Source organism: Macaca nemestrina, chromosome X (genome assembly GCF_043159975.1).
Source record: "Macaca nemestrina isolate mMacNem1 chromosome X, mMacNem.hap1, whole genome shotgun sequence".
Lineage (NCBI taxonomy): Eukaryota > Metazoa > Chordata > Mammalia > Primates > Cercopithecidae > Macaca > Macaca nemestrina.
Genome location: NC_092145.1, coordinates 1,583,313 through 1,606,649, shown reverse-complemented (window position 1 = coordinate 1,606,649; position 23,337 = coordinate 1,583,313). Strand labels below are relative to the sequence as shown.

Below are 23,337 nucleotides of genomic sequence, written 5' to 3'. Positions count from 1 at the left end.
GTATTAAAAATACTATAACAGAAACATGGAAAGAAAGAAAAGATAGAACCACCAAAGATGAGCCAGCAATAAGAGAAGATTCAGACAACCAGGTCTTTCAGCAGTGTTGGTGCCTAATTATTTCAAAGTAAAAGTTTTTTTTTTTTCTTTTTTTTTTTGAGATGGAGTCTCCCTTGGTTGTCCAGGCTGGAGTCCAGTGGTGCGATCTCAGCTCACTGCAAGCTCAGCCTCCAGGGTTCACGCCATTCTCCTGCCTCAGACTCTCGAGTAGCTGGGCCTATAGGCGCCCGCCACCACACCTGGCTAATTTTTTTGCATTTTTAGTAGAGACGGGGTTTCACCATGTTAGCCAGGATGGTCTCCATATCCTGACCTCGTGATCCACCTGCCTTGGCCTCCCAAAGTGCTGGGATTACAGGTGTGAGCCACCACGCCCGGCCAAAATAAAAGGTTTTTTTTAAAAAATGACTAAAAAGGGAAAAAAATTGCCTGGGAAAAAACAAACACTTGTAATTAAATATAGATAAAAGCAGCTGGGCACCATGGCTCACGCCTATAATTCCAACACTTTAGGAAGCCAAGGTGGGCGGATCATTTGAAGTCAGGAGTTCGAGACTAGCCTGGCCAACATGGTGAAACCCGATCTCTACTAAAATACAAAAATTAGGCCAGTTGCGGTGGCTCACACCTGTAATCCCAGCACTTTGGGAGGCCGAGGCGGGCAGATCACAAGGTCAGGAATTTGAGACCAGTCTGACCAACATGGTGAAACCCTGTCTCTACTAAAAATATAAAAATTAGGCCAGTCGCGGTGGCTCACGCCTGTAATCCCAAGACTTTGGGAGACCAAGGCAGGCAGATCACCTGAGGCCGGGAGTTCGAGACCAGCCTGACCAACATGGAGAAACTCCATCTCTACTAAAAATACAAACTTAGCCAGGCGTGGTGGCAGGTGCCTGTAATCCCACCTACTCGGGAGGCTGAGGTAGGAGAATTGCTTGAACCCGGGAGGAAGAGGTTGCGGTGAGCCCAGATTGCGCCATTGCACACCAGCCTGGGAAACGAGCAAAACTTCGTCTCAAAAAAAAAAAAAAAGGCCAGGCGCGGTGGCTCACGCCTCTAATCCCAGCACTTTGGGAGGCTGAGGCGGGCGGATCACAAGGTCAGGAGATCGAGACCATCCTTGCTAACATGGTGAAACCCCGTCTCTACTAAAAAAAAAAAAAAAAAAAAAAAAAACTGGGCGTAGTGGCAGGCGCCTGTTGTCCCAGCTGGAGGCTGAGGCAGGAGAATGGTGTGAACCCACGAGGCGGAGCTTGCGGTGAGCCGAGATCCGGCCACTGCATTCCAACCTGGGCAACAGAGTGAGACTCCGTCTCAAAAAAAAAAATTTTAATTTAAAAATAAAAAGAAATGACATTTTGATACATGCTACCAAATGGATACTCTCAAAGGATTTTCAAGAAACATGCTAACTGCAATAAGCCAGAAACAAAAGGCTGCATATTACATGGTTCCACTTATATGATGTACTTACCAGCTTCAGATCCAGAATCAAAAAGTAAAAGGTTGTTTGTAGGGCCTGGGAGGATGGGGGAATGGGAAATTGTATAATAGGGACAGAACTTTAGTTTGGGAAGAAGAAAAGAGTTCTGAAGATGGATGGTGGTGATGGCTGTACAACAATGTGAACATTCTTAATGCCACTGAACTGTACAGTTAAAAGTGGTTAAGGCCGGGTGTGGTGGCTCACGCCTGTAATCCCAACACTTTGGGAGGCCGAGGCGGGCGGATCACCTGAGGCCAGGAGTTTGAGACCAGTCTGGCCAACATGGTGAAACCCCTATCTCTACAAATAAATAAAATTAGCCAGGCGTGTTGGCGGGTGCCTATAATCCCAGCTACTCAGGAGGCTGAGGCAGAAGAATCGCTAGAACCCGAGAAACGGAGGCTTCAGTGAGCCAAGATTGCCCCATTGCACTCCAACCTGGACAGATAAAGTGAAATTCCGTCTCAAAAAAAAAAAAAGAAAGGCCGGGCGCGGTGGCTCATGCCTGCAATCCCAGCACTTTGGGAGGCCGAGACGGGTGGATTACGAGGTCAGGAGATCGAGACCATCCTGGCTAACACGGTGAAACCCCGTCTCTACTAAAAAATACAAAAAACTAGCCGGGCAAGGTGGCGGGCGCCTGTAGTCCCAGCTACTCGGGAGGCTGAGGCAGGAGAATGGTGTAAACCCGGGAGGCGGAGCTTGCAGTGAGCTGAGATCCGGCCACTGCACTCCAGCCTGGGCGACAGAGCGAGACTCCGTCTCAAAAAATAAAAAATAAAAAATAAAAAATAAAAAAAAAATAAAAGGCATTTCACAGAAAAGGAAACACAAAAAGCAGAGCGTGCACTGTGTGGGTTTCCTGTGGCTGCAGTAACAAAGTGCCAGAGACCGGGAATTTTAAAGCAACAGAAATTTATTCTCTCCCAGTTCTGAAGGCCAGAAGTCCAAAATCAAGGTGGCACCAGGGTGGGTTCCTTCTGGAGCTGTGAGGGAGAGTCAGCTCCATGCGTCTCTTCTGGCTTCTTCCAGTGGTTCCCAGCAACGCTCCGTGTTCCTTGGCGTGCGGAGGTGTCATTCCAATCTCTGCCTTCAGCTTCATGCGGCGCTCTCCTCCCTGTGTCTGTCTCTTTTTCTCCTCCTTTAAAAACACCAGGCATTGGACTAGGGGTCACCCTTATCCAGTATGACCTCACCTTAACTTGATTCTGTCTGCAATGACTTATATGGGGACACTACTCAACCCAGTGCATATACTCTATGACCTAGCAATTCCCCACCTAGTTATATACCTATTGAAATGAACATCTATGTTTAACAAAAGACATACATTGGCCAGGCGCTGTGGCTCACGCCTGTAATCCCAGCACTTTGGGAGGCCGAGGCAGGCAGATCATGAGGTCAGGAAATCGAGACCCTCCTGGCTAACACGGTGAAACCCCGTCTCTACTAAAAATACAAAAAATTAGCTCAGCGTGGTGGTGGGCACCGGTAGTCCCAGCTACTCAGGAGGCTGAGGCAGGAGAATGGCGGGAACCCGGGAGGTGGAGCTTGCAGTGAGCCAAGATCTCGCCACTGCACTCCAGCCTGGGCGACAGAGCGAGACTCTGTCTAAAAAAAAACCCAAAAACAGAAAACAAAAACAAAAAAAAAACAAACAAAAAAAGACGTATACATAATTGTTCACAGTAGCATTAGCCATAACAGCCCAAATGGGAAACCAACCAAATGTCAACAGTTGAAGGAGGCAATCAATGGTGACACATTTATCCAGTGGAATACTATGAGGCAACATTGTTACATGCAGCCACTTGAATTAATCTGCCAATATTGAGCAAAGAATCTAGACACAAAATAACACTTCCCTTTAGAGTGGAGGAGAGGGCTGGGTGCGGTGACTCACACCTGTAATCTCAACACTTTGAGAGGCTGAGGTGGGTGGGTCACCTGAGGTCAGGAGTTCGAGACCAGCCTGACCAACATGGTGAAATCCCATCTCTACTAAATACAAAAAATTAGCCGGGCATGGTGGCACATGCCTGTAATCCCAGCTACTCGGGAGGCTGAGGCAGGAGAATTGCTTGAATCCGAAGGTGGCAGTGAGCCAAGATGGCGCCATTGGACTCCAGCCTGGGCAACAAGAGCCAAACTCTGTCTCCAAACAAACAAACCAAAAAAAAGAGTGGAGGAGGGAAAAATATTATACTGAATAATTTCCTTTATTTAAAGTCTCAAAACAGTCAAAACATATCCCATGATTTTTAGGAATGCATGCTTAACTGGTCAAACTATAAAGACCAAAGTGATTAGCATAAGAATCAAGTTCATGGTCACATTGGGAAGTGATAGGAAGGGAATGAGAGGGGCTTTTGGGGCAGTGATATTCAAACTCTTGACCTGGGTGATGCCATGGGACTGTCTGCTTTGATAAGCATTATACACTGTACATCTTTATTTTGTGTACTTTTTTTTTTTTTTTTTTGAGACGGAGTCTCACTCTGTCACCCAGGCTGGAGTGCAATGGCACGATCTCTGCTAACTGCAACCTCCACCTCCCGGGTTCTCAAGCGATTCTCCTGCCTCAGCCTCCCAAGTAGCTGGGATTATAGGCGCATGCCACCATGCCCGGCTAATTCTTTTGTATTTTTAATAGAGACGGGGTTTCACCATGTTGGCCAGGCTGGTCTTGAACTCTGGACCTCAGGTGATCCACCCATCTCGGCCTCCCAAAGTGCTGGGATTACAGGTGTGAGTCAACGCGCCCAGCCTACTTTTCTTTTTTGGGTTACGTTTCACCATGGCAGTGCTTTTTTAACAGGTCAGGGGAGTGGGAGGTGCAAGAGCTTGGAGGATTGAGTACTTGTGAGCAATGATGCAGTCTACCATGGTATCCGAGACTTCTTGCATTCTGCACCACAGCAAACAAGGGGAACCACCCAGTGTCTAGCAACAGGGAATGAGCCTAGCAGCTGGGTAAGCGAACAGCGACCTCCATCAACTGCTGATGAACAGACTGCAGAGGACTACAGGCAGAACGAGGCCAGGTGTGGTGGCTCACGCCTGTAATCCCAGCACTTTGGGAGGCCGAGGCGGGCGAATCACAAGGTCAGGAGTTTGAGACCAGCCTGACCAACATGGTGAATCCCCATCTCTACTAAAAATACAAAAATTAGCCAGGCCTGGTGGTGGGTGCCTGTAGTCCCAGCTACTCGGGAGGCTGAGGTGGGAGAATCGCTTGAACCCGGGGGGTGGAGGTTGCAGTGAGCTGAGATCATGCCACTGCACTCCAGCCTGGGTGACAGTGAAACTCCGTCTCAAAAAAAAAAAAAAAAAAAAGGAACAATGCCATCTGGTACCAATGCAGGATAACAGTTGTTTCTCAGGGGACATAGGAAAATGGGGTTTGGGGGACCCAGGTTCCTGCTAAGGAACTGGCAGTGCTCTTCACTGACTATGAAGTCCAGGGGCGGGGGCAGTGGTCTGAGTTTCCTTTTATTTATTTTTTGAGACGGAGTCTTGCTTTGTCGCCCAGGGTGGAGTGCAGTGGTGCGATCTCGGTTCACTGCAACCTCCGCCTCCTGGGTTCAAGCAATTCTCCTGCCTCAGCCTCCCAAGTAGCTGGGATCACAGGCGCCCGCCACATGCCCGGCTAATTTTTTGTATTTTTAGTAGAGACGGGGTTTCACCATGTTGGCCAGGCTGGTCTCAATCGCCTGACCTCGTGATCCACCCGCCTTGGCCTCCCAAAGTGCTGGGATTACAGGCGTGAGCCACCATGCCCAGCTGAGACGGAGTTTCGCTCTCGTTGCCCAGGCTGGAGTGCAATGGCATGATCTTGGCTCACTGCAACCCCTGCCTTCCAGGTTCAAGCGATTCTCCTGCCTCAGCCTCCCGAGTGGCTGGGATTACAGGCATGTGCCACCATGCCCGGCTAATTTTTGTATTTTAGGAGAGACGGGGTTTCCCCATGTTGGTCAGGCTGGTGTGGAACTCCCAACCTCAGGTGATCTGCCTGCCTCAGCCTCCCAAAGTGCTGGGATTACAGGCATGAGCCTCCAAGCCCAGCCGTTCCTTTTCTTTCTTTCTTTTTTTTTTCTTTTTTTTTTTTTTTTGAGGCAGAGTCTCGCTCTGTCGCCCAGGTTGGAGTGCAGTGGCGCGATCTTGGCTCACTGCAAGCTCTGCCTCCCAGGTTCACGCCATTCTCCTGCCTCAGCCTCCTGGATAGTTGGGACTACAGGCGCCTGCCACCACGCCCGGCTAATTTTTTTGTATTTTTAGTAGAGACAGGGTTTCACCATGTTAGCCAGGATGGTCTCGATCTCCTGACCTCGTGATCCGCCCGCCTCGGCCTCCCAAAGTGCTGGGATTACAGGCGTGAGCCACCGCGCCCGGCCGTTCCTTTTATTTTTATACTGTATGTAGAGGTAAGATATGTGTAATATACCTTACACATGTATATGTAACATGTATGTTCCACATATTTTGGTATGTGTCCAATAGTATATTAAAACAATTTTAAAAGCCACAGGGAGATGAGGGCCTGAAGGGATTTCTTTTTTTCTTTCTTCTTCTTTTTTTTTTTGAGACGGAGTTTTGCTCTTGTTGCCCAGGCTGGAGTGCAATGGCATGATCTCGGTTCACTGCAACCTCCACCTCCCAGGTTCAAGCAATTGTCCTGTCTCAGCCTCCTGAGTAGCTGGGACTACAGGCGCCCGCCACCACGCCCAGCTAATTTTTGTATTTTTAGTAGAGATGGGATTTTGCCACGTTTGCCAGGCTGGTCTTGAACTCTTAACCTCAGGTTATCTGCCTGTCTCCGCCTCCCAAAGTGTTGGGATTACAGGCATAAGCCACCACGCCCAGCCAGGATTTCAATGAAGAAATGCTTTTACCCTAAAGATGAAGTCCCCAGACAGAAGGTGCTCATTGGTGCTATCAACATTTGGTGATTGGTTCAGTTTAGATATCACCTCCTGGTGGGAGCAGCTTCATGGGTGCCCATCTCCTTACATCCCTCCCAGTCCCATGTCTCAACCTTTGGAACATGCATGACCCTGTATCATGACCTGCTGTCCTGCATGTCCTCTAGACTAGACTGTCAACTTCGGGGGCAGAGTCTGGGTGCCTGGCCCATAGCAGGTGCTTCAGGAAGCCTCAAGGGCCATCGCTCCAGGGACCCCTGGCAACGGAGGGAAGAATAAAAGCAGTCACAGGTGGGTTTCTCCCCTAAGGATGGAAGCAGCTCAGCAACAGAGTCCTGGTAGAGGCAAGATTGCATTCCACATTCCAGAGGAGGTCTTTGCCTTGAAACTATGTACCAAAAGTAACAGAAACATAATAGACATGCTTTCCTTTTTAAGTTTGCTGGATTCTCCTGGGATACAGTGAAGCTCCAGCAAAAACCTCTCTCCTCAGCTAGTTCAGGCCTGGAAATGGCCACTTGAGGGTTTCCCTAAGCACCCGAAACTCAGTGAGCCCCCAAGTGACCTCATCTCCCAGTCCCCAGCTCAGAGAGACCCAAAAGCTACAATTTTCTTTGACTGTATCGTCAGACCCACTTCCTCTCTCCAGCTCAACTGCCACTATTCTCGTCCTAGTCTGAATCACATGTGACAATCATGACCACAATTTTTTTTTTTTTTTTTTGAGATGGACTCTTGCCAGGCTAGAGTGCAGTGGTGTGATCTTGGCTCACTGCAACCTCCGCCTCCCGGGTTTAAGTGATTCTCCTGCCTCAGCCTCCCGTGTAGCTGGGACTACAGGAGTGCGCCAGCATGCCCAGCTAATTTTTGTATTTTTAGTATTGACGGAGTTTCAACATGTTGGCCAGGATGATTTTGATCTCTTGATCAAGATTCGCCCGCCTCCGGCTTCCAAAGTGCTGGGATTTCAGGCGTGAGCCACCGCGCCCGGCCCGTTAGGGTGTCTTTGAAGCCACGCTTCGCTCTGGGTTTCCCCCTTTCCTCTTCGGTTGCTCCTTGTCCGATCTCTTTTCTGGACCCTTCTCCCACCCAAAGTAAGTGCTGGGTGTTCCCGCAGATGCTATCCTGGGCTCGCTTCTGTCCTCATTCTAAGGGATTACAGTCTCCTGTCACCTGTATCAGGGAGGGTCCATCTACAGGAAAAAGACAACACTTTTGCAATTTTAAGGAAAAGGATTAAAACAAGGATTGGCCGGGTGCGGCGATGCGCGCCTGTAGTTCCACTTTTCCGGAGGCTGAGGTGCGAGGATCGCTTGAGCTGGGGGATGGGGGTAGGCGAGACCAGCCTGGGCAATATAGGGAGACCCTGTCTCTTTAAAAAAAAAAAAAAGAAAGAAAAAAGAAAAAAAGAAAGAAAGAAAAGAAGAGAGCAACAACAACAACAAATAAATAAATAAATAAAAACGGACGGGCGAACGCGTAGGGTGCGCGCAGGGTTTCGCGGAGCCTCCCTGTCCCTCTTGTCTCGTCCTAGTAGGTCTAGCTGGGCCCCATCCCCTTTCCCACTCGGAGTGTGAGCGCCTGGAGACACGTACAGCCAATCAGTGAGAAGGAGTGGCCGCGAGTGGCATGCAGTTGGTCCAATTACCTGCGGCCCTGCCAGCCGGCCCGCGCTTGGGCCAATGGAGGTGCGAGGCGGGGCTCAGGCGGGGGCAACGGTCACCTGATCCGCGGCTGTCGAGGCTGCTGAAGCAGTGGAGGCTAAGGCTATGATGGCGGCCACGGCGACGGCTCGAGTGCGGATGAGGCCGCGGTGCGCCCAGGCGCTCTGGCGGATGCCGTGGCTGCCGGTGTTTTTGTCGTTGGCGGCGGCGGCGGCGGCGGCGGCGGCGGCAGCGGCGGAGCAGCAGGTCCCGCTGGTGCTGTGGTCCAGTGACCGGTGAGCGGGCCGGGGTGGGATGCGTTGTGGCGGCTGAGGCGCCCTCGCCCGACTCCGACTCCGGCGCTGTCCTACGCGAGGGGTGGTGAGGCCCAGAGGTGGACTGTTCTTTGCTCGGGGGTCGCAGCGAATCTGCCGGCAACAGAGCTCCAGTCCACATGCGCCCCCGTCTGACAGCACCTCTTCTGTCCCCTGCCAGGGACTTGTGGGCTCCTGCCGACACTCATGAAGGCCACATCACCAGCGACTTGCAACTCTCTGCCTACTTAGATCCCGCCCTGGAGCTGGGTCCCCGGAATGTGCTGCTGTTCCTGCAGGACAAGGTGCGCCTGCCCCAGCCCACTCTCCCCCGGTCATCGGGAGGCAGCCAGGAACCCCTCCCCCCATGACACTGACGCCCATTCCCCAAGGGAAGCTTCAGTGACCTTGTCCCAACCGTAGGGAGGTGTGGGTCGTCTCATGGGAAGGCCTGTAGTAAACGCTTCAGTGGGCATGGCGACAGCCTCGGAAATGGCACCAACTTGATTGGAGGAAGCGACGGGTCAGAGGCCAGGTACCTACTGATTACCAAGCACTTTGGATATCTGACTTACTCCAATATGGTGGGTGGGGATTATTGTCCCTGTTGGTTTATAAATGAGAAGACTGAGGCTGGAGGTTAAGTGACTTGCCCAAGCTCATACAGCTAATGGGTGGCACAGTTGTAATTCTAGCTGTGATGATCATAATAATGATAACTGGAAAATGATCACCTGTTTAGTGCTTTGTAGGCACTTGTTATACTGATGTCATTATCTCGGTTTTACTGCCAAGGAAAGTAAGGTTTGTCGAGATACAATGTTTCACTACAGTTGATAGACACCACTTTGGTTCCAGCCTGAGTCTGTCAATCCTCCCTCCCAATTGGAGCTCATAACCTGCATGCTGTTTTCCCTCCCATCCAGGATCTTTGCCCCCAAGCAGGCGTGCAGACCATGAGATGATTCTAAGATAGCAAGCGTCTGCTAGGCCCTCCCTTGTTGGTGGCCTGTATGGCTCATTGCCCTTGTAGTCTCCCTTGGTTGCTGTGTGGGCAGATGGTGGCCTGAAGTCTTTTCAGGAGGTGGTAAATAATATAGTCAGATAGGAACTGAGTCCTAGTTCCACCATGTAACCAGCCATTGGAGGCATGAAATAATCTTTGTCAATGACAGTTTCTACATCTGTAAAATGAAGACACCACCTACATCAGAGGGCTGTGAGGGGGAATTCTTTTTTTTTGTTTTTTTTTTTTTTGAGACAGAGTCTCGCTCTGTTGCCCAGGCTGGAATGCAGTGGTGCAATGTAAGCTCAATGCAACCTCCACCTCCTGGGTTCAAGCAATTCTCTGCCTCAGCCTCCTGAGTAACTAGGATTACAGGGCACCTGCCACTGCGCCCAGCTAATTTTTGTATTTTTTTTTTTGTATTTTGAGTAGAGACAGGGTTTCACCATGTTGGCCAGGCTGGTCTTGAACTCCTGACCTCGTGATCAACCCACCTCGGCCTCCCAAACTGCTGGGATTACAGGCATGAGCCACCGCGCCCGGCCTGTGAGGGGGAATTCTTATAATCCACATAAAACATCTAGCCAGGATCCCCCAGTCTTTCGGCATTCACCCATTCATTCATTTGTCCAATATGGAAAGCCTACTATGTGCCAGGTATTATGAAGTGTTGGGGATACGGCAGTGAGCAGAAGAACCCAATCCCCCACCGTCAGGAAGCTGACATTCTCATGAGGGTGACCAGTAAATACTAAGTTGGTATATTATATGATGTCAGTGTTATAGTCTTTAGGGAAGGAAACAGGCTAAGGGGACAGAGTGACTGGGATGCTGTTTTAGATAAGGGTGGTCAGACCGGGCCTCACTGAGGAGGTGAGGAGGTGATATCTGAGCAGAGATCTTAATGGAGGGAGGGAGCCGTTGGGGGAAGGACATTCCTGGAACAGCAAATGCAAGGGCCCTGGGTGAGGTGTGCTCTTGGCAAGCTCAAGGAAGACCTGGTGTGACTGGAGCACAGTGAGTGAGAGAAAGGGGTAGGAGATGTAGGAGATGGTTCTCAGGTGGCCAGGCAATGAAGTAGGACCTTGTAGGCCATGAGGGGGAAGGTCAGGTGCAGTTCTAAATGTGTAAGAAAGCCTTGGGTAATGTGGAGCAGGGAGTGGTGTGATTTCTCAATTAAAGAAAGCCCACAGGAACCACCAGCAACTCCTGGGCTTTCCGACTGGGAGCCCGGGCGGCCAAACAGCAGCAAGGTCCTGCCCACAAGGGAGGGGAGACTGGGCGAGTGTATATACCAAACAGGTTAGGGAAGCTGATTAAAATCTCCTCAGGGCCTAACTGGGAAAGGCCAGAGGAAGCTGGAGATTGGAGTAGGGGGTAGGAGCGAAAGGACAAAGGACATCTGTAAGTTGTATAGAAAAAGGGATGGGGTCAGGGCCACTGTGGTCCTAAGAGCTCAAAAGACTTCAGTGCTTCCTCCGCATGTTCTGAGATCTCACCTCTCTCCCCTTCCACCAAAAGCAAGTGGGGTGACGGTCCTGTCCAGACTGGGCATAGCCAACTCCCATTTTCTCTGGCTGGGAGGCCTGCTGCAAATGCTCTTGGCTGCCCCACCCCCTCCCCACAGCTTCCCTGTTCCCTACCCAGTTCCTCTTGTCTGTAGGGCGGGTAAGGCAGCTGACTCCTACTCCTGAGGTTACCACAAATCAGCTGCCTACAGATCTCCCCACCCCCATGACTGCCTCTTCTATGTCTTCTCACCCTGCCTTGACAGTGCTGGAGGGAAGAGACGAGTCTCCCACCCACCACCACCAACACACAGTCACGCTCCACTATACCGAACCTGACTCTCAGTGAGACTTTGCTGGCCCTGAGAATGCACGGGGAAGGTGGCTGTCCCCTGCCTTGGCCCCCATTCCTTGTCAAACCTCCTCAGATGTCTCCCCTGTTTCCCTATTAGCTGAGCATTGAGGATTTCACAGCATATGGTGGTGTGTTTGGAAACAAGCAGGACAGCGCCTTTTCTAATCTAGAGGTAAGAGTCCTCTCCCAGCCAGGGGCCATGGGGGACATTCTGTGCTTCTCCCAGCATAAGAACTGTACTCTTACCTCATATCAGGGTTACTTGGGTCTGAGTCTCCTCTGGGCTGCCTCCTCCCTCCCCCCCCCCCCCGCAAACAACAACAACAACAACAACAAAACCACCTCATACTCTTAGCAGAGACACTGGCTTTGGGGTAGAAAGGCCTGGGGCCTGAATGTCAGGGGCTGGGGTGTGGGCCATTTTCTTGGTGAGCCTTTGTGCGTATGGCTTGCCAGAGGAAACCTGCCAGAGAGGTTTGGGGGGCTGGCCCAGGCCCACTGGCCCCTGGCTAACTCACCTTTTGCCTCTCCCCTGTCACCAGAATGCCCTGGACCTGGCCCCCTCCTCCCTGGTGCTTCCTGCCGTTGACTGGTATGCAGTCAGCACTCTGACCACTTACCTGCAGGAGAAGCTCAGGGCCAGCCCCTTGCATGTGGACTTGGCCACCCTGCGGGAGCTGAAGCTCAACGCCAGCCTCCCCGCCCTGCTGCTCATTCGCCTGCCCTACACGGCCAGGTACTGCCCACATGGCCCAGCCACCAGCCTCGGGGTCCAGAGAGCAGCAAGGCCCTGGGCTATGGCATGTGGTGACCGTTCGACCAAATATGCCAGTACTCCCCACCCCCTCACAGCCCTTCTAGAAGGTGCCGTGTGTGGCCAGAAGAGGTGGGGAGGGCCTCTTCTGTGATTCAGGAGTTGGTGCCTAGCTCCAGAGATGAGGCAGATGTGAGCCCTGTGGGTGGGGAGCTTTCTCACCTAGCCAGGCCCTTGTCACAGAGCAGGTGGCTAGGACTTGAGTGTGACTGAGAAGCCTCGGGGTGAGATGGGCTTCCAGGAGTGGGCACTGAGGTAAGAGTGTGCAGGCTTGGTGTGTGGGGCTAGTGGGGAGGAGAAGCTGGGGTGGGGGAAGGGTAGTAGGCAGCACAGGTCCAGGCCGCCTGAGGACTCTGGTGCTCTGTTTGTCTTCCATAGCTCTGGTCTGATGGCACCCAGGGAAGTCCTCACAGGCAATGGTGAGTAGAATCAGGGAGGATGCACATCCTCACCTAGCCCTTGGGCGGGGACCACAGACAGTTGGCCTGCAGCTCCTCAGCCTCCTCACTCCCAGGGTGGCCCTCCTGCTTCTCGGGGCAGCTGACAGTGGAGCAGGGAAATGCTGGCTCCCAGGACCAGCCAGGGACCACCTAGCAGAGGACCCTGTCCAGCCAGACCCCACTTGGCAGAGGGGGGGCCCTCTGTGCTGGAGGCTATGGAGCCAGTTTCTGTGCATGCAGCGTGAATCCTAGAGTTATGGGTTTAATAAGACTGCAGACATTTGGAAAAACAATTCTGGGGACTTACCTATTTGCAATAAAGAACAGTCATTCCCCATGGAAAGGCAGTCACAAACCTTTCATGGGTGGATGCGGAGTTTTCTGTATTGATATGTATTTTCTCGTGTCACATAGGTAGGGCTTGGCATTAGGAAGTTGATGACCAAAGCCACAGTTGTCCACGGGGGAGGCTAGGAATGGGGGTGGGATGAGAAATAGCTGCTCCTAAGGATCCTCAGTGGAAAGTAATAACACCACTTTCAGATGGTCTAGAAGGTTTCTAAAGCAGACGGTGGGGAGTGTTTCTTTACACAGGGTGCCTGGTGACTTGACTCTCTGCTCTCCTTGTTGACCCTCAGATGAGGTCATTGGGCAGGTCCTGAGCACACTCAAGTCTGAAGATGTCCCGTACACAGCGGCCCTCACAGCGGTCCGCCCTTCCAGGGTATGTGCCCTTCCAGCAGGGGCTCTGGGGCATGCAGGGAGAGGCAGTGTGGTGAGTCTGTCTGGAGGTGGGGGGTGTATGCCACAGGCAGGCTGTCCGGGAGGCCCAGCATAGCGGAAGCATCAGGCACAGAACCCCTGTGGTGTGACTATTTGGAGTGGCTTGTCCCTGGGCTGACTCTGGGGGAGGACTAGGATGAGCACTCAAGTGCTGCCTCCCCATTCCAGGGGCAGCTTTCCATCTCGTCCTTTGAGGCTTGTGGGTGGCAGACTTGGACACTAAGTCTAAATGACCCTAAGTTTGAGGGACTAGGAACGTCATCAGGGTTTAGGGGCCATCAGGGAAAGCTTTCTGGAGGAAAGGCCTCCTCTGGCTGGTGGGACTTTGAGATAGTGGACAGGGTGTCCTGTCGGGAGAGGAGGGAGGGCACGACAGCTGGGTTGGAGTATGACAGTCTCCCAGGGCTGCTGAAAGAAGGCTGGTTGGGTGTTTCTGCAGGTGGCCCGTGATGTAGCGGTGGTGGCTGAAGGGCTAGGTCGCCAGCTGTTACAAAAACAGCCAATATCACCTGTGATCCATCCTCCTGTGAGTTACAATGACACTGCTCCCCGGATCCTGTTCTGGGCCCAAAACTTCTCTGTGGCGTACAAGGACCAGTGGGAGGACCTGACTCCCCTCACCTTTGGGGTGCAGGAGCTCAACCTGACTGGCTCCTTCTGGAATGACTCCTTTGCCAGGCAAGGGCACTAGGCTGGGGAGGACTGTGCCACCACAGGTGACCTTCCCACCACTGTGAGTCGCAGGTGGGGCAGGGAGCCAGGGTCAGATCTGTGTGTTGGGATGGGGATGGCCATGGTCTGGTTGGGGTCTGGGCAGTGTGAGGATGTAGGAGGTGTCATGGCGGGGGGTGCTGTTGGAGGGGAGTTGCTCAGACTTCTGCCTCCCCATGCTTGTGAGTCTTTGGTTGGGACCTTGGTTGTTAACACCTCCCCCTTGAGCAAAACTTCTGGGACTTTGTGTGGGCAAATGCCAGGCCAGCTACCTGAGGCATTTATGGGGCAACCATGCCCTTCTGTTTGCTCTCACCCCCAAAGCCCAGCCCAGGCACCTTAGTGACCCTAAGAGGGAGTAAAAGGAGAGGTAGTGAGCTCAGGGGAACCAGAGGAAGGACCCCCATGCTGGTGGCAAGGGGAACCTGGGTCCTGGCTTCCAGCTCTGTTCTGGGCTTGCAATGTGACTGGATCCTCAGTTTTCCTATCTGTCAAGTGGGGTCACTGCTTCTTCAGGTGGCTGCAAGGACCCAAGGCAGCTTAGGTAAGAGCAGAGCTGAGGAACTTGTTCCTCTAAGATGCCAAAGGCCCTCCCAGAGCCTCATGGTGCACCTCCTTCTCTGCCTCCACAGGCTCTCACTGACCTATGAACGACTCTTTGGTACCACAGTGACATTCAAGTGAGTCCTGGGGTGGTTGAGGTGTGGGGAGGCTGGTGTGGCCCCAGCATCCCCAGCTCACCTGACATCCCTGCCACCTTCCCCAGGTTCGTTCTGGCCAACCGCCTCTACCCAGTGTCCGCCCGGCACTGGTTTACCATGGAGCGCCTCGAAGTCCACAGCAATGGCTCCGTTGCCTACTTCAATGCTTCCCAGGTCACAGGGCCCAGCATCTACTCCTTCCACTGCGAGTATGTCAGCAGCCTGAGCAAGAAGGGCAGTCTCCTCGTGGCCCGCACGCAGCCCTCCCCCTGGCAGATGATGCTTCAGGACTTCCAGGTATGGCGCAGGGGTGGCCCAGCTTCAGGTGGGGGAGCCCAGGCTGGTGTTTGAGAAACGAAGAGAGGCTTGGGCTTGGGAGTCCTGTCCCTGCGCTGCCCTTGTCCCAGTCCTTGCTGGGCCTCCCAACGGTCCTTTCTGACCCGTGTCTGTGTGTCTGCCAGATCCAGGCTTTCAACGTGATGGGGGAGCAGTTCTCCTATGCCAGTGACTGTGCCAGCTTCTTCTCCCCCGGCATCTGGATGGGGCTGCTGACCTCCCTGTTCATGCTCTTCATCTTCACCTACGGCCTGCACATGATCCTCAGTCTCAAGACCATGGATCGCTTTGATGATCACAAGGGCCCCACCATTTCTTTGACCCAGATCGTCTGACCCTGTGCCAGTGGGGGGTTGAGGGTGGGACAGTGTCCGTGTTGCTGCTTTCCCACCCTGCAGCACACTGGACTGGAGCTTCCCTCTTCCTACCGCAGCATGAACCCCAAGCTCCCCTCAGCCCATCTTGCTCCCTCTTCAGCCTGCTGAGGAGCTTTCCTGGGCTGCCCCCATCTCTCCCAACAAGGTGTACATATTCTGCGTAGATGCTAGACCAACCAGCTTCCCAGGCTTAGTCGCTGTGAGGCGTAAGGGACATGAATTCTAGGGTCCCCTTTCTCCTTATTTATTCTTGTGTCTACATCATCCCTGGCTGTGGATAGTGTTTTTGTGTAGCAAATGCTCCCTCCTTAAGGTTATAGGGTTCCCTGAGTTTGGGGTGTGGAAGTTCTACTTAACTGCCCTGCTTGGCTGTCGTTATCGTTTTCTGGTGATGTTGTGCTAACAATAAGCAGTACACTGGGGTTTATTTCTGTGGCCTGAGAAGGAAGGCACCTCCACAGGTGGGCTGGGTGCGATCGTCGGCTGTCTGGCATGTTCCCACCGGAAGTGCCTGGCAGGAGCAGGGGGTGCTCGGTTGTTTCCTTCCTAATAAAGTAAACGAGGATCGCCATGCGTTGGGCCTCTTGTCGCTCATTTCTGCGCTGAGCTTTTGGCGCGCGCTCGCCAGAGGTATGCGGGAGGATGGAGCCTGGAGAGGGGGAGGCTAGGAGGCATCCCCGGAGACCGGGAGGGGCTTTAGTAAGCTGGGCCCTAACCGCTTAGGGCAGGGAGGGGTGGTCGGGCCGAGTCCCGGTGCGCTTCGGCGTCTCAGGAGGCCGTAGTGACAATGGCAGCCTTCGCGTCGTGAGGGAGCCGCCCCCGGCTGCCGCAGCGGCGCGCGTCCGGTCGCGGGGCCGCGCCGAGACTCCCGGGGGGCGGGGCGGGCGCGCGCGGGGCGGGGCGGGGCGGGGCAGGGCGGGTGGGGCGGGGCGCGCGCGGCTCCCGCGCATGGATCCTTCCCGGGCCGCAGCACCGGCCGCCGGCCCGCCCCGCCCGCCCCGCCCCGAGCCTCTCTGGACTCTCGGCGAGCAACGTCGCCCGCGGAGCCGCGCTGGTGCTGTGGCCCGGGCCCTGGCAGCCCTCCCGGGAGGCGAGCCGGGAAGGCGGTGTCCCCTGCCGGGTGCGGCGGGGCGCGGGAAGAGGCGGGACTCTTTGACGCGGCGGAGGGGTCGGGCAGCGGCCGACGCTCCGCCATCTTTGGTCCAGTGCGGTGGCGGCGGCGGCGGTGGCTACTGCTGCGGTGAAGGAGGAGGAGGAGCCGAGCGGGCGCTGCCACTGAGGCCTGACCATGGACGAGGAATACGATGTAATCGTGCTGGGGACCGGCCTCACCGTAAGTGCGGCCCCGGGCGCCCTTGGCCCTGCGTCGTGCCCTCGCCATTCCCCGCGATGATGCGGCCGCCGGCCCATCCTCCGGTCACTGCCATCTTCTGCGCTCGGCTCCCCGAAAAGCCGGCGCCGTGCCCACCCCGCTGCTCCCCCCGCGATGTCGCCTCTGTTCGTTGCCATGACCCAATCTCCCCGAAGGGGCCCCCTTCCTGGCCGCCCCCTGGCCTACCCGGGTCCGACCCCCGGCGCTCTCCCATCTTCCCTACCCCTGCCCTCTGGACCGGAAAACGCACCCCCACTCGGCCCGTTGCCCCCGACCCCGCCCACCCATCGCCCCCACCCCGCCCACCCATCGCCCCCACATCGCCCCCACCCATCACGGCATCCACCCGTCGCCCGCACCCATCGCCCGCCTAGCGTTGCCTCCCAGCGTCCCTTCCCATCTTGCGCTAATCCCTGTGAGGATGAAGTACAAGGACCTGGGGTCAGGGGGCCTCGCCAGGGTGGGCTCTCAGCCCACCCCCTCGTCGTCTTCTGGGGCCAGGGGATCCAGGGAATGTTCCAGAAGGAGCAGCAGTGGGGGCAGTAAGCACATTCCCGCAACCCCACCTCGGTTGCCCATGGAGACCTCAGGCTGAGTAGCATCTGCAGCCTTTGTCCTTGGGCTAGTGACAGTGACTGGTGAGGGTGTTTATCTTCCCCCTTTCCCCGAAAATCCCGTTGGCCCACTCCCCTCAGAGACTCTTCTCCCTCGGTCCAGACCCAGATGCCCCTCCTCAGCGGCAGGGGCTCCTGCTCTTTGAAGAAAGAGCAGTCCAGGGTGGGGCCTACAATTTCAAGGACTGTGCTAAGCCTTTCTTTGCTTCCCTTTGGAGTGTCCTTCGCAGTCCAGCTGGGTCCCCTCTGTGCCACATTGTGTTTTATCCGCCTTTTTGTGCGGCTCTGCGTAGGTAGATGCCTCTCGGCGTGTTGGTACTGGAAGGCCATCCTGTGTCTGCTGGATGCCCTGCCTACCTCAAAGCCTCCGTTATTTCACTGTCTGCCTTGTGAGGGGGACGGGTCTCCTTTACCCCGCAAGGTTGCAATGGAGAGTGTGGTCGGATGAAGCCATCACCCCAATTTTAGGCGAGGCAACTAGCCGGTGGGGGTGGTGGGTGGAAGGAGCTGTCCACTGAGACAGGTTTGGGTGGGGAACAAATCAGGGCTGCTGGTAGGAGCAGAGGAAGGTGGGAGTGCAGCGGATTGTGTGGCCCTCCCCCAGGAATGCATCTTGTCGGGCATCATGTCTGTGAACGGGAAGAAGGTGCTGCACATGGACCGGAACCCCTACTACGGGGGCGAGAGCTCCTCCATCACACCCCTGGAGGAGGTGAGGCTGCCTGGGCCCAGGCCCATCCCTGTTAACCTCCCACACAGCGGCACAGGGTGGAAGTAGCTCTCCAGGTGCCTGGAGCAGGAGGAGGTGGTCCCTGAGGTGTCTCTCTTTCCCTTCTGCTTACAGCTGTATAAGCGTTTTCAGTTGCTGGAGGGGCCCCCTGAGTCCATGGGCCGAGGCCGAGACTGGAACGTTGACCTGATTCCCAAATTCCTCATGGCTAACGGTGAGGGACAGGAAGGAGGTATTGCAGGTCGGGGGTGATAGGGAAGACCTAAGGACAGTCAGGCTCCAAAGGAGGCGCAGCCAGACCAGCTAGAACCTCTGGAGAGAGCCGTGCTGATGTTGCCCTTGTGCACCCCCACAGGGCAGCTGGTAAAGATGCTACTGTATACAGAAGTGACTCGCTACCTGGACTTCAAGGTGGTGGAGGGCAGCTTTGTCTACAAGGGGGGCAAGATCTACAAAGTGCCGTCCACTGAGACTGAGGCCTTGGCTTCCAGTGAGTGTGGGCCCCCTGAGCCAGAGAAATCATGGGGTGGCAGGGAAGCCAACTGTCTTTGGGATGGGTGGCTGTCCAGAGTAAGGCACCCCTTTGTCCAAAGTCACATTCCCCCATGAAAGACCAGAGGCCCTTCACTCTGTATTCCCTCTGCCCCATGTCATGCCGCATGGCTGGCTGCCAAGAGGGAGGTCCCCACGCAGCAGGGATGTGACGTGGAGGGGAACGGGACTCCTTTTGAAAGACTTGAGCGTGGCCAGGCGCGGTGGCTCATGCCTGTAATCCCAGCACTTTGGGAGGCCTAGGCGGGTGGATCACGAGGTTAGGAGTTCAAGACCAGCCTGGCCAACATGGTGAAACCCCGTCTCGTCTCAAAATACAAAAAATTAGCTGAGTGTGGTGGCACACACCTGTAATCCCAGCTACTTGGGAGGCTGAGGCAAGAGAATGGTTTGAACCCGGGAGGTGGAGGTTGTGGTGAGCCGAAATCACACCACTGCACTCCAGCCTGGGCGATAGAGCAAGACTCCATCTCAAAAAACAACAAAGAAAACTTGAGCCTTTGGCAGGGGCTCCACTGGATCCTCAAGACATCCCCAAGTGTCCAAGCCAGGAAAGCCCTTAAGAGTCCATCCAGGCCAATCCCCTCTTCATCCTGGTGGGGAAACTGAGGCTAAAAAGGGTGGAGAGGTTAACCTAAGGTCACAGGACAGCTGGGCTGGGAGTGGGGGTGCCTGCCCTGCTGAGATGGAGAGTTTTGTGCTGCGTTGGTGCAGAACCTCCTCCCGCCACCTTCCTTAGATCTGATGGGTATGTTTGAGAAACGGCGCTTCCGCAAGTTCCTGGTGTTTGTGGCAAACTTCGATGAGAATGACCCCAAGACCTTTGAGGGTGTTGACCCCCAGACTACCAGCATGCGTGATGTCTACCGGAAGTTTGATCTGGGCCAGGATGTCATCGATTTCACTGGCCACGCCCTGGCACTCTACCGCACTGATGAGTGAGGGGAAGCTGGTGTGGCGGCAGCCCCCTCGCCCGGCCCACCTCCTGCCCTCCCCATACCTGCCTGTTGTCCCCCTGCCCTGCATGTTCCTTGTACTCAGCCATAGACTCACCTATCACCCTTTCCATTTCCCCCTTGCATTTGATCCTCATCTTCCCCAGGCCATTCAGGGTGGTGGGAAGACTGGCCTGGTACCTGGTACCTGGGTGGGGGTAAGTCAGGGGTGCTGCTACTGGAGCATCTTCCCTAACCCCTGTCCCCCAGCTACCTGGACCAGCCCTGTCTTGAGACCATCAACCGCATCAAGTTGTACAGTGAGTCCCTGGCCCGGTATGGCAAGAGCCCATATTTATACCCGCTCTACGGCCTGGGCGAGCTGCCCCAGGGTTTTGCAAGGTGAGGACGTGGGTTTTTTCAGTTGGCATGGCTGAGTAGGACTAGGGCCAGGAGTGGAGATGGCCCCCTTGAGCATTTCCCTGGTAGCATTTCCTCCTTTCCAATTTGTGATCTTCATTTACTTCACTCCATCCTTGGGTGATGAGGGCACAACCCCAGTGCACTGAAGTACAGAAGTCTCCACACTTGAAGAACCAAGTTTCCACAAATGTGACTTGCTCAGTTCCCGGCAGCACCAGGACTGGGCCCAGGGCCCCAGAACCTTGAGTCAGGGCTTCGCTGGGAGGTGACCTATCTTGAGAGAGTCCATCCTGGTCCTTCAGGCTGTCTTGGTGCAGAGCACTGCTCCCTCATGCCCCCTTCTGCTGGTCCTTGGCAGTGTATTCTGGGCAGAAGAAGCTCCAGAGAGGAAAGAGCCCGCTGAGATGGGGCCAGAGTTCACGGCAGTGACACAGCTGGGATGAATCCCGGCGTCTCCTGCCTGCTGCCTGCCTGGGGCAGCCTTTTTTGCACCTTGGTGGAGGAAGGGTGACAGTGGAATTGGTCCCCGTTTCTCCTGGGAGGGGCCTTCACCAGGGCTGTTCTCACCACAGATTGAGTGCCATCTATGGGGGGACGTATATGCTGAACAAACCTGTGGATGACATCATCATGGAGAATGGCAAGGTGGTGGGCGTGAAATCTGAGGGAGAGGTGAGCCTTTCTGGTGCAGTGCAGTCACCATGGTTGAGGCAGGGCTTGGTCACCTTCTTTTCACTGTGCTGCCGGGTCTCCTGCTGCACAGCCCCGAGGGTCTTGGAGCTGGGAACTGGGCGTTCAGAAGTCTTCAGAGCCATGAATGTGGGTGAGGGGCTATTTCAGAGGCCACACGCCATGTCTGTAGTGCAGAAAGTGTACTTGATCACGGGGCATCTGGGAGGCGGGGGCGGGCACCCAGCCTATGGGTCAGGGCCCACCTCTGTGAGCTGCAGGGCAGGGCCATGCATTCAGGAGGGGCAGTAGTGATGGCTCCGAGGAGTGCCTTGTCTGCCAGAGCTGCCTGCCTTTGCTGTGAACACAGCCCCAAGACTACCTAAGGGAGTGATCTGACGGGCGAGGATTTCTGGTGCCTTCTCAGGTGGCCCGCTGCAAGCAGCTGATCTGTGACCCCAGCTACATCCCGGACCGTGTGCGGAAGGCTGGCCAGGTTATCCGCATTATCTGTATCCTTAGCCACCCCATCAAGAACACCAACGATGCCAACTCCTGCCAAATAATCATCCCCCAGAACCAGGTCAACAGGAAGTCAGGTAGGCCGGGTGCTGGTACAACTTCCTCTAGGGTGTTCTCTTTGGGGTTACCCTTTCTCTCCCCATCAGTGTCGGAGCTCCCTGCCTTACCTCTCTGGAAAAAATTTGACCCACGTTGTAGTCACCACAACTTGGACCCCTAGGGTTTGGGTGGCCTGGACTCTTCCCCTCTGGGAGGGTGGCGGCTTGGATGCTACCTGCTTTGCGGGGCTGGGGAGGGGGCAGGTGGGCCAGACTTGTGTCCAGCCACTGGAACCCATCTCTGCGTATGGCCAGCGCCTCTGGCCCGAGTTGACGGAGCTCTTCCTGTGGCCAGACATCTACGTGTGCATGATTTCCTATGCACACAACGTGGCGGCCCAGGGCAAATACATCGCCATCGCCAGCACTACTGTGGAGACCACGGACCCTGAAAAGGAGGTGGAGCCGGCTCTGGAGCTGTTGGAGCCCATTGACCAGAAGTGAGGGGCTGGGCTGAGCCCGAGAGGGAGAGGGAGGGAGCCCAGGAGCTGGGCTTAGGGACCAGGAAGGGCATGGCCCGTTGTGAGGCCTGTCCCCTCCCCTCTGTCTGCCCCTCAGGTTTGTGGCTATCAGTGACTTGTATGAGCCCATTGATGATGGTTGTGAGAGCCAGGTAAGCAGTTTGTCCCAGCCCTGGCTCCTGGCCGCCCCCCCAGGGCACCTGCCTGACTCACCCAGGGCGCTGGGCTTTGGCTGTTTCCAGGTATTCTGTTCCTGCTCCTACGATGCCACCACACACTTTGAGACAACCTGCAACGACATCAAAGACATCTACAAACGCATGGCTGGCATGGCCTTTGACTTTGAGAACATGAAGCGTAAACAGAACGACGTCTTTGGAGAAGCTGAGCAGTGATTGTGGCCGCCCCCAGCCCCTGCTGCCCCAGCCTGTGTCTGTTCTCCTAGAGGGCTCCAGCATCCTCTGCTTCCCCCACCACGTTCCCATCACCCACCTCATTGATCCACTGACCAAATCCTTAACCCTAGCGATGGTTTGGGAGATGGGGGGTTGGATAGCATCCTCTTTCTTGGCCCTTCCTTATCCTAGGAAAAGAGGGTTCCTCTCCTTGTGTGTGTCTCTTCCCCCCACCCCTAATTCTTCTGCTCTGTTCGGGAAGACGGGGAGGAAAAGGTGACTTCTGCCCCCACCGCTCTTACCCCCACTGTAGTGGCCTTTGGAGATGCCCCCACCTCCCCCCACCAACTCTTGGCGTGTTGGAGAGAAGGGGCCCTCCCAGCACAAAGTTGCATTCCTCCCCCCTAATTTATTCTAATTTATTAACTTCGACCCACCCTTTCTGAGCCTGCAGCCTTCCCGTGTGGCCTGGGGGCTGTAGAGTGAGCTGCCCCAGCCCCTCCCAGCCCTTGCCCAGCCTGGGGCAGTGGGGAAGGCTTGGGCGTGGCCCCGTTGGAGGTTGATTTGCTGTTTTGTTTCTTGTCTTTGTGTTTGTGTTCTGTGGTACTTGCTGAGAGAAAAATGTGAGCAAAGCAGAAGGAGGTGGGAAAATGGACCCAAACCCCAGTGTGCCCTGCCCATACCTTTCCTTTAGTGGTGGGAAACCCTTATCTTGCAAAGTGAATGTGTCCCCTTCCCCACCCTCTAGTGTATTTCACAGAAAACAAAACCTCCCAATAAAACGGTTGAAACCTGAACCTCTGGATCTTTACGGTTATCTCCCAAAAGCTGGGTACCTGGCAGGGCTTTGGCTGCCTGGGTTGGGGCTCTGGCTTAGCTTCACTCTGGACTGTAAAAGGTGGCAGTCGTCAGGGAATTCCTCACCCAGAGCACGCTGGGGCCAAACTGACTTAAAGCTTAAGGCTACCAGTGAGTTAATGCTGGCACCAGGACTGCAGCCCTCAGTGCTCAATGCAGGGGGAGTGCGGTGGGGGGCGGGTGTCAACGTGGAGAAAGCAGAGGGAGCGGGGGTCTTGGCCTCTGGCTTGAGAGGGCAGAGGGGACCCG

The 23,337-nt window shown here is 55.0% G+C and overlaps 2 protein-coding genes across 2 annotated transcripts; both read left to right on the top strand.

Annotated features, from left to right (window-relative positions):
* The first annotated feature begins 8,217 nt into the window (after positions 1 to 8,217).
* On the top strand, positions 8,218 to 16,030 carry LOC105467954 (ATPase H+ transporting accessory protein 1). The gene is made up of 10 exons (XM_011717796.3): positions 8,218 to 8,410; positions 8,610 to 8,733; positions 11,395 to 11,469; positions 11,840 to 12,033; positions 12,490 to 12,530; positions 13,190 to 13,275; positions 13,774 to 14,012; positions 14,678 to 14,725; positions 14,812 to 15,043; positions 15,208 to 16,030. The coding sequence occupies exons 1-10, from the start codon at positions 8,241 to 8,243 to the stop codon at positions 15,415 to 15,417; spliced, it is 1,419 nt and encodes a 472-aa protein (XP_011716098.1). The 5' UTR covers positions 8,218 to 8,240; the 3' UTR covers positions 15,418 to 16,030.
* Positions 16,031 to 16,635: 605 nt separating this feature from the next.
* Positions 16,636 to 23,027, top strand: LOC105467956 (GDP dissociation inhibitor 1). Its single transcript, XM_011717797.2, has 11 exons — positions 16,636 to 16,792; positions 18,050 to 18,157; positions 18,290 to 18,389; positions 18,531 to 18,665; positions 19,467 to 19,665; positions 19,933 to 20,064; positions 20,658 to 20,757; positions 21,182 to 21,353; positions 21,670 to 21,814; positions 21,933 to 21,987; positions 22,078 to 23,027. Exons 1-11 carry the CDS (start codon positions 16,748 to 16,750, stop codon positions 22,228 to 22,230), a joined length of 1,344 nt encoding a protein of 447 aa, XP_011716099.1. The 5' UTR covers positions 16,636 to 16,747; the 3' UTR covers positions 22,231 to 23,027.
* Positions 23,028 to 23,337: the final 310 nt, after the last annotated feature.

What these genes read in the sequence shown, in the direction of transcription:
- LOC105467954 (XM_011717796.3), top strand. Translation starts at nt 8,241, where the DNA reads ATGATGGCGGCCACGGCGACGGCTCGAGTGCGGATGAGGCCGCGGTGC. An exon ending in GTGCTGTGGTCCAGTGACCG is followed by an intron (nt 8,411 to 8,609) that starts GTGAGCGGGCCG and finishes GTCCCCTGCCAG; the next exon opens with GGACTTGTGGGCTCCTGCCG. An exon ending in GCGCCTTTTCTAATCTAGAG is followed by an intron (nt 11,470 to 11,839) that starts GTAAGAGTCCTC and finishes CCCTGTCACCAG; the next exon opens with AATGCCCTGGACCTGGCCCC.
- LOC105467956 (XM_011717797.2), top strand. Translation starts at nt 16,748, where the DNA reads ATGGACGAGGAATACGATGTAATCGTGCTGGGGACCGGCCTCACC. An exon ending in CTGCCCCAGGGTTTTGCAAG is followed by an intron (nt 20,065 to 20,657) that starts GTGAGGACGTGG and finishes TTCTCACCACAG; the next exon opens with ATTGAGTGCCATCTATGGGG. An exon ending in ATGATGGTTGTGAGAGCCAG is followed by an intron (nt 21,988 to 22,077) that starts GTAAGCAGTTTG and finishes GGCTGTTTCCAG; the next exon opens with GTATTCTGTTCCTGCTCCTA.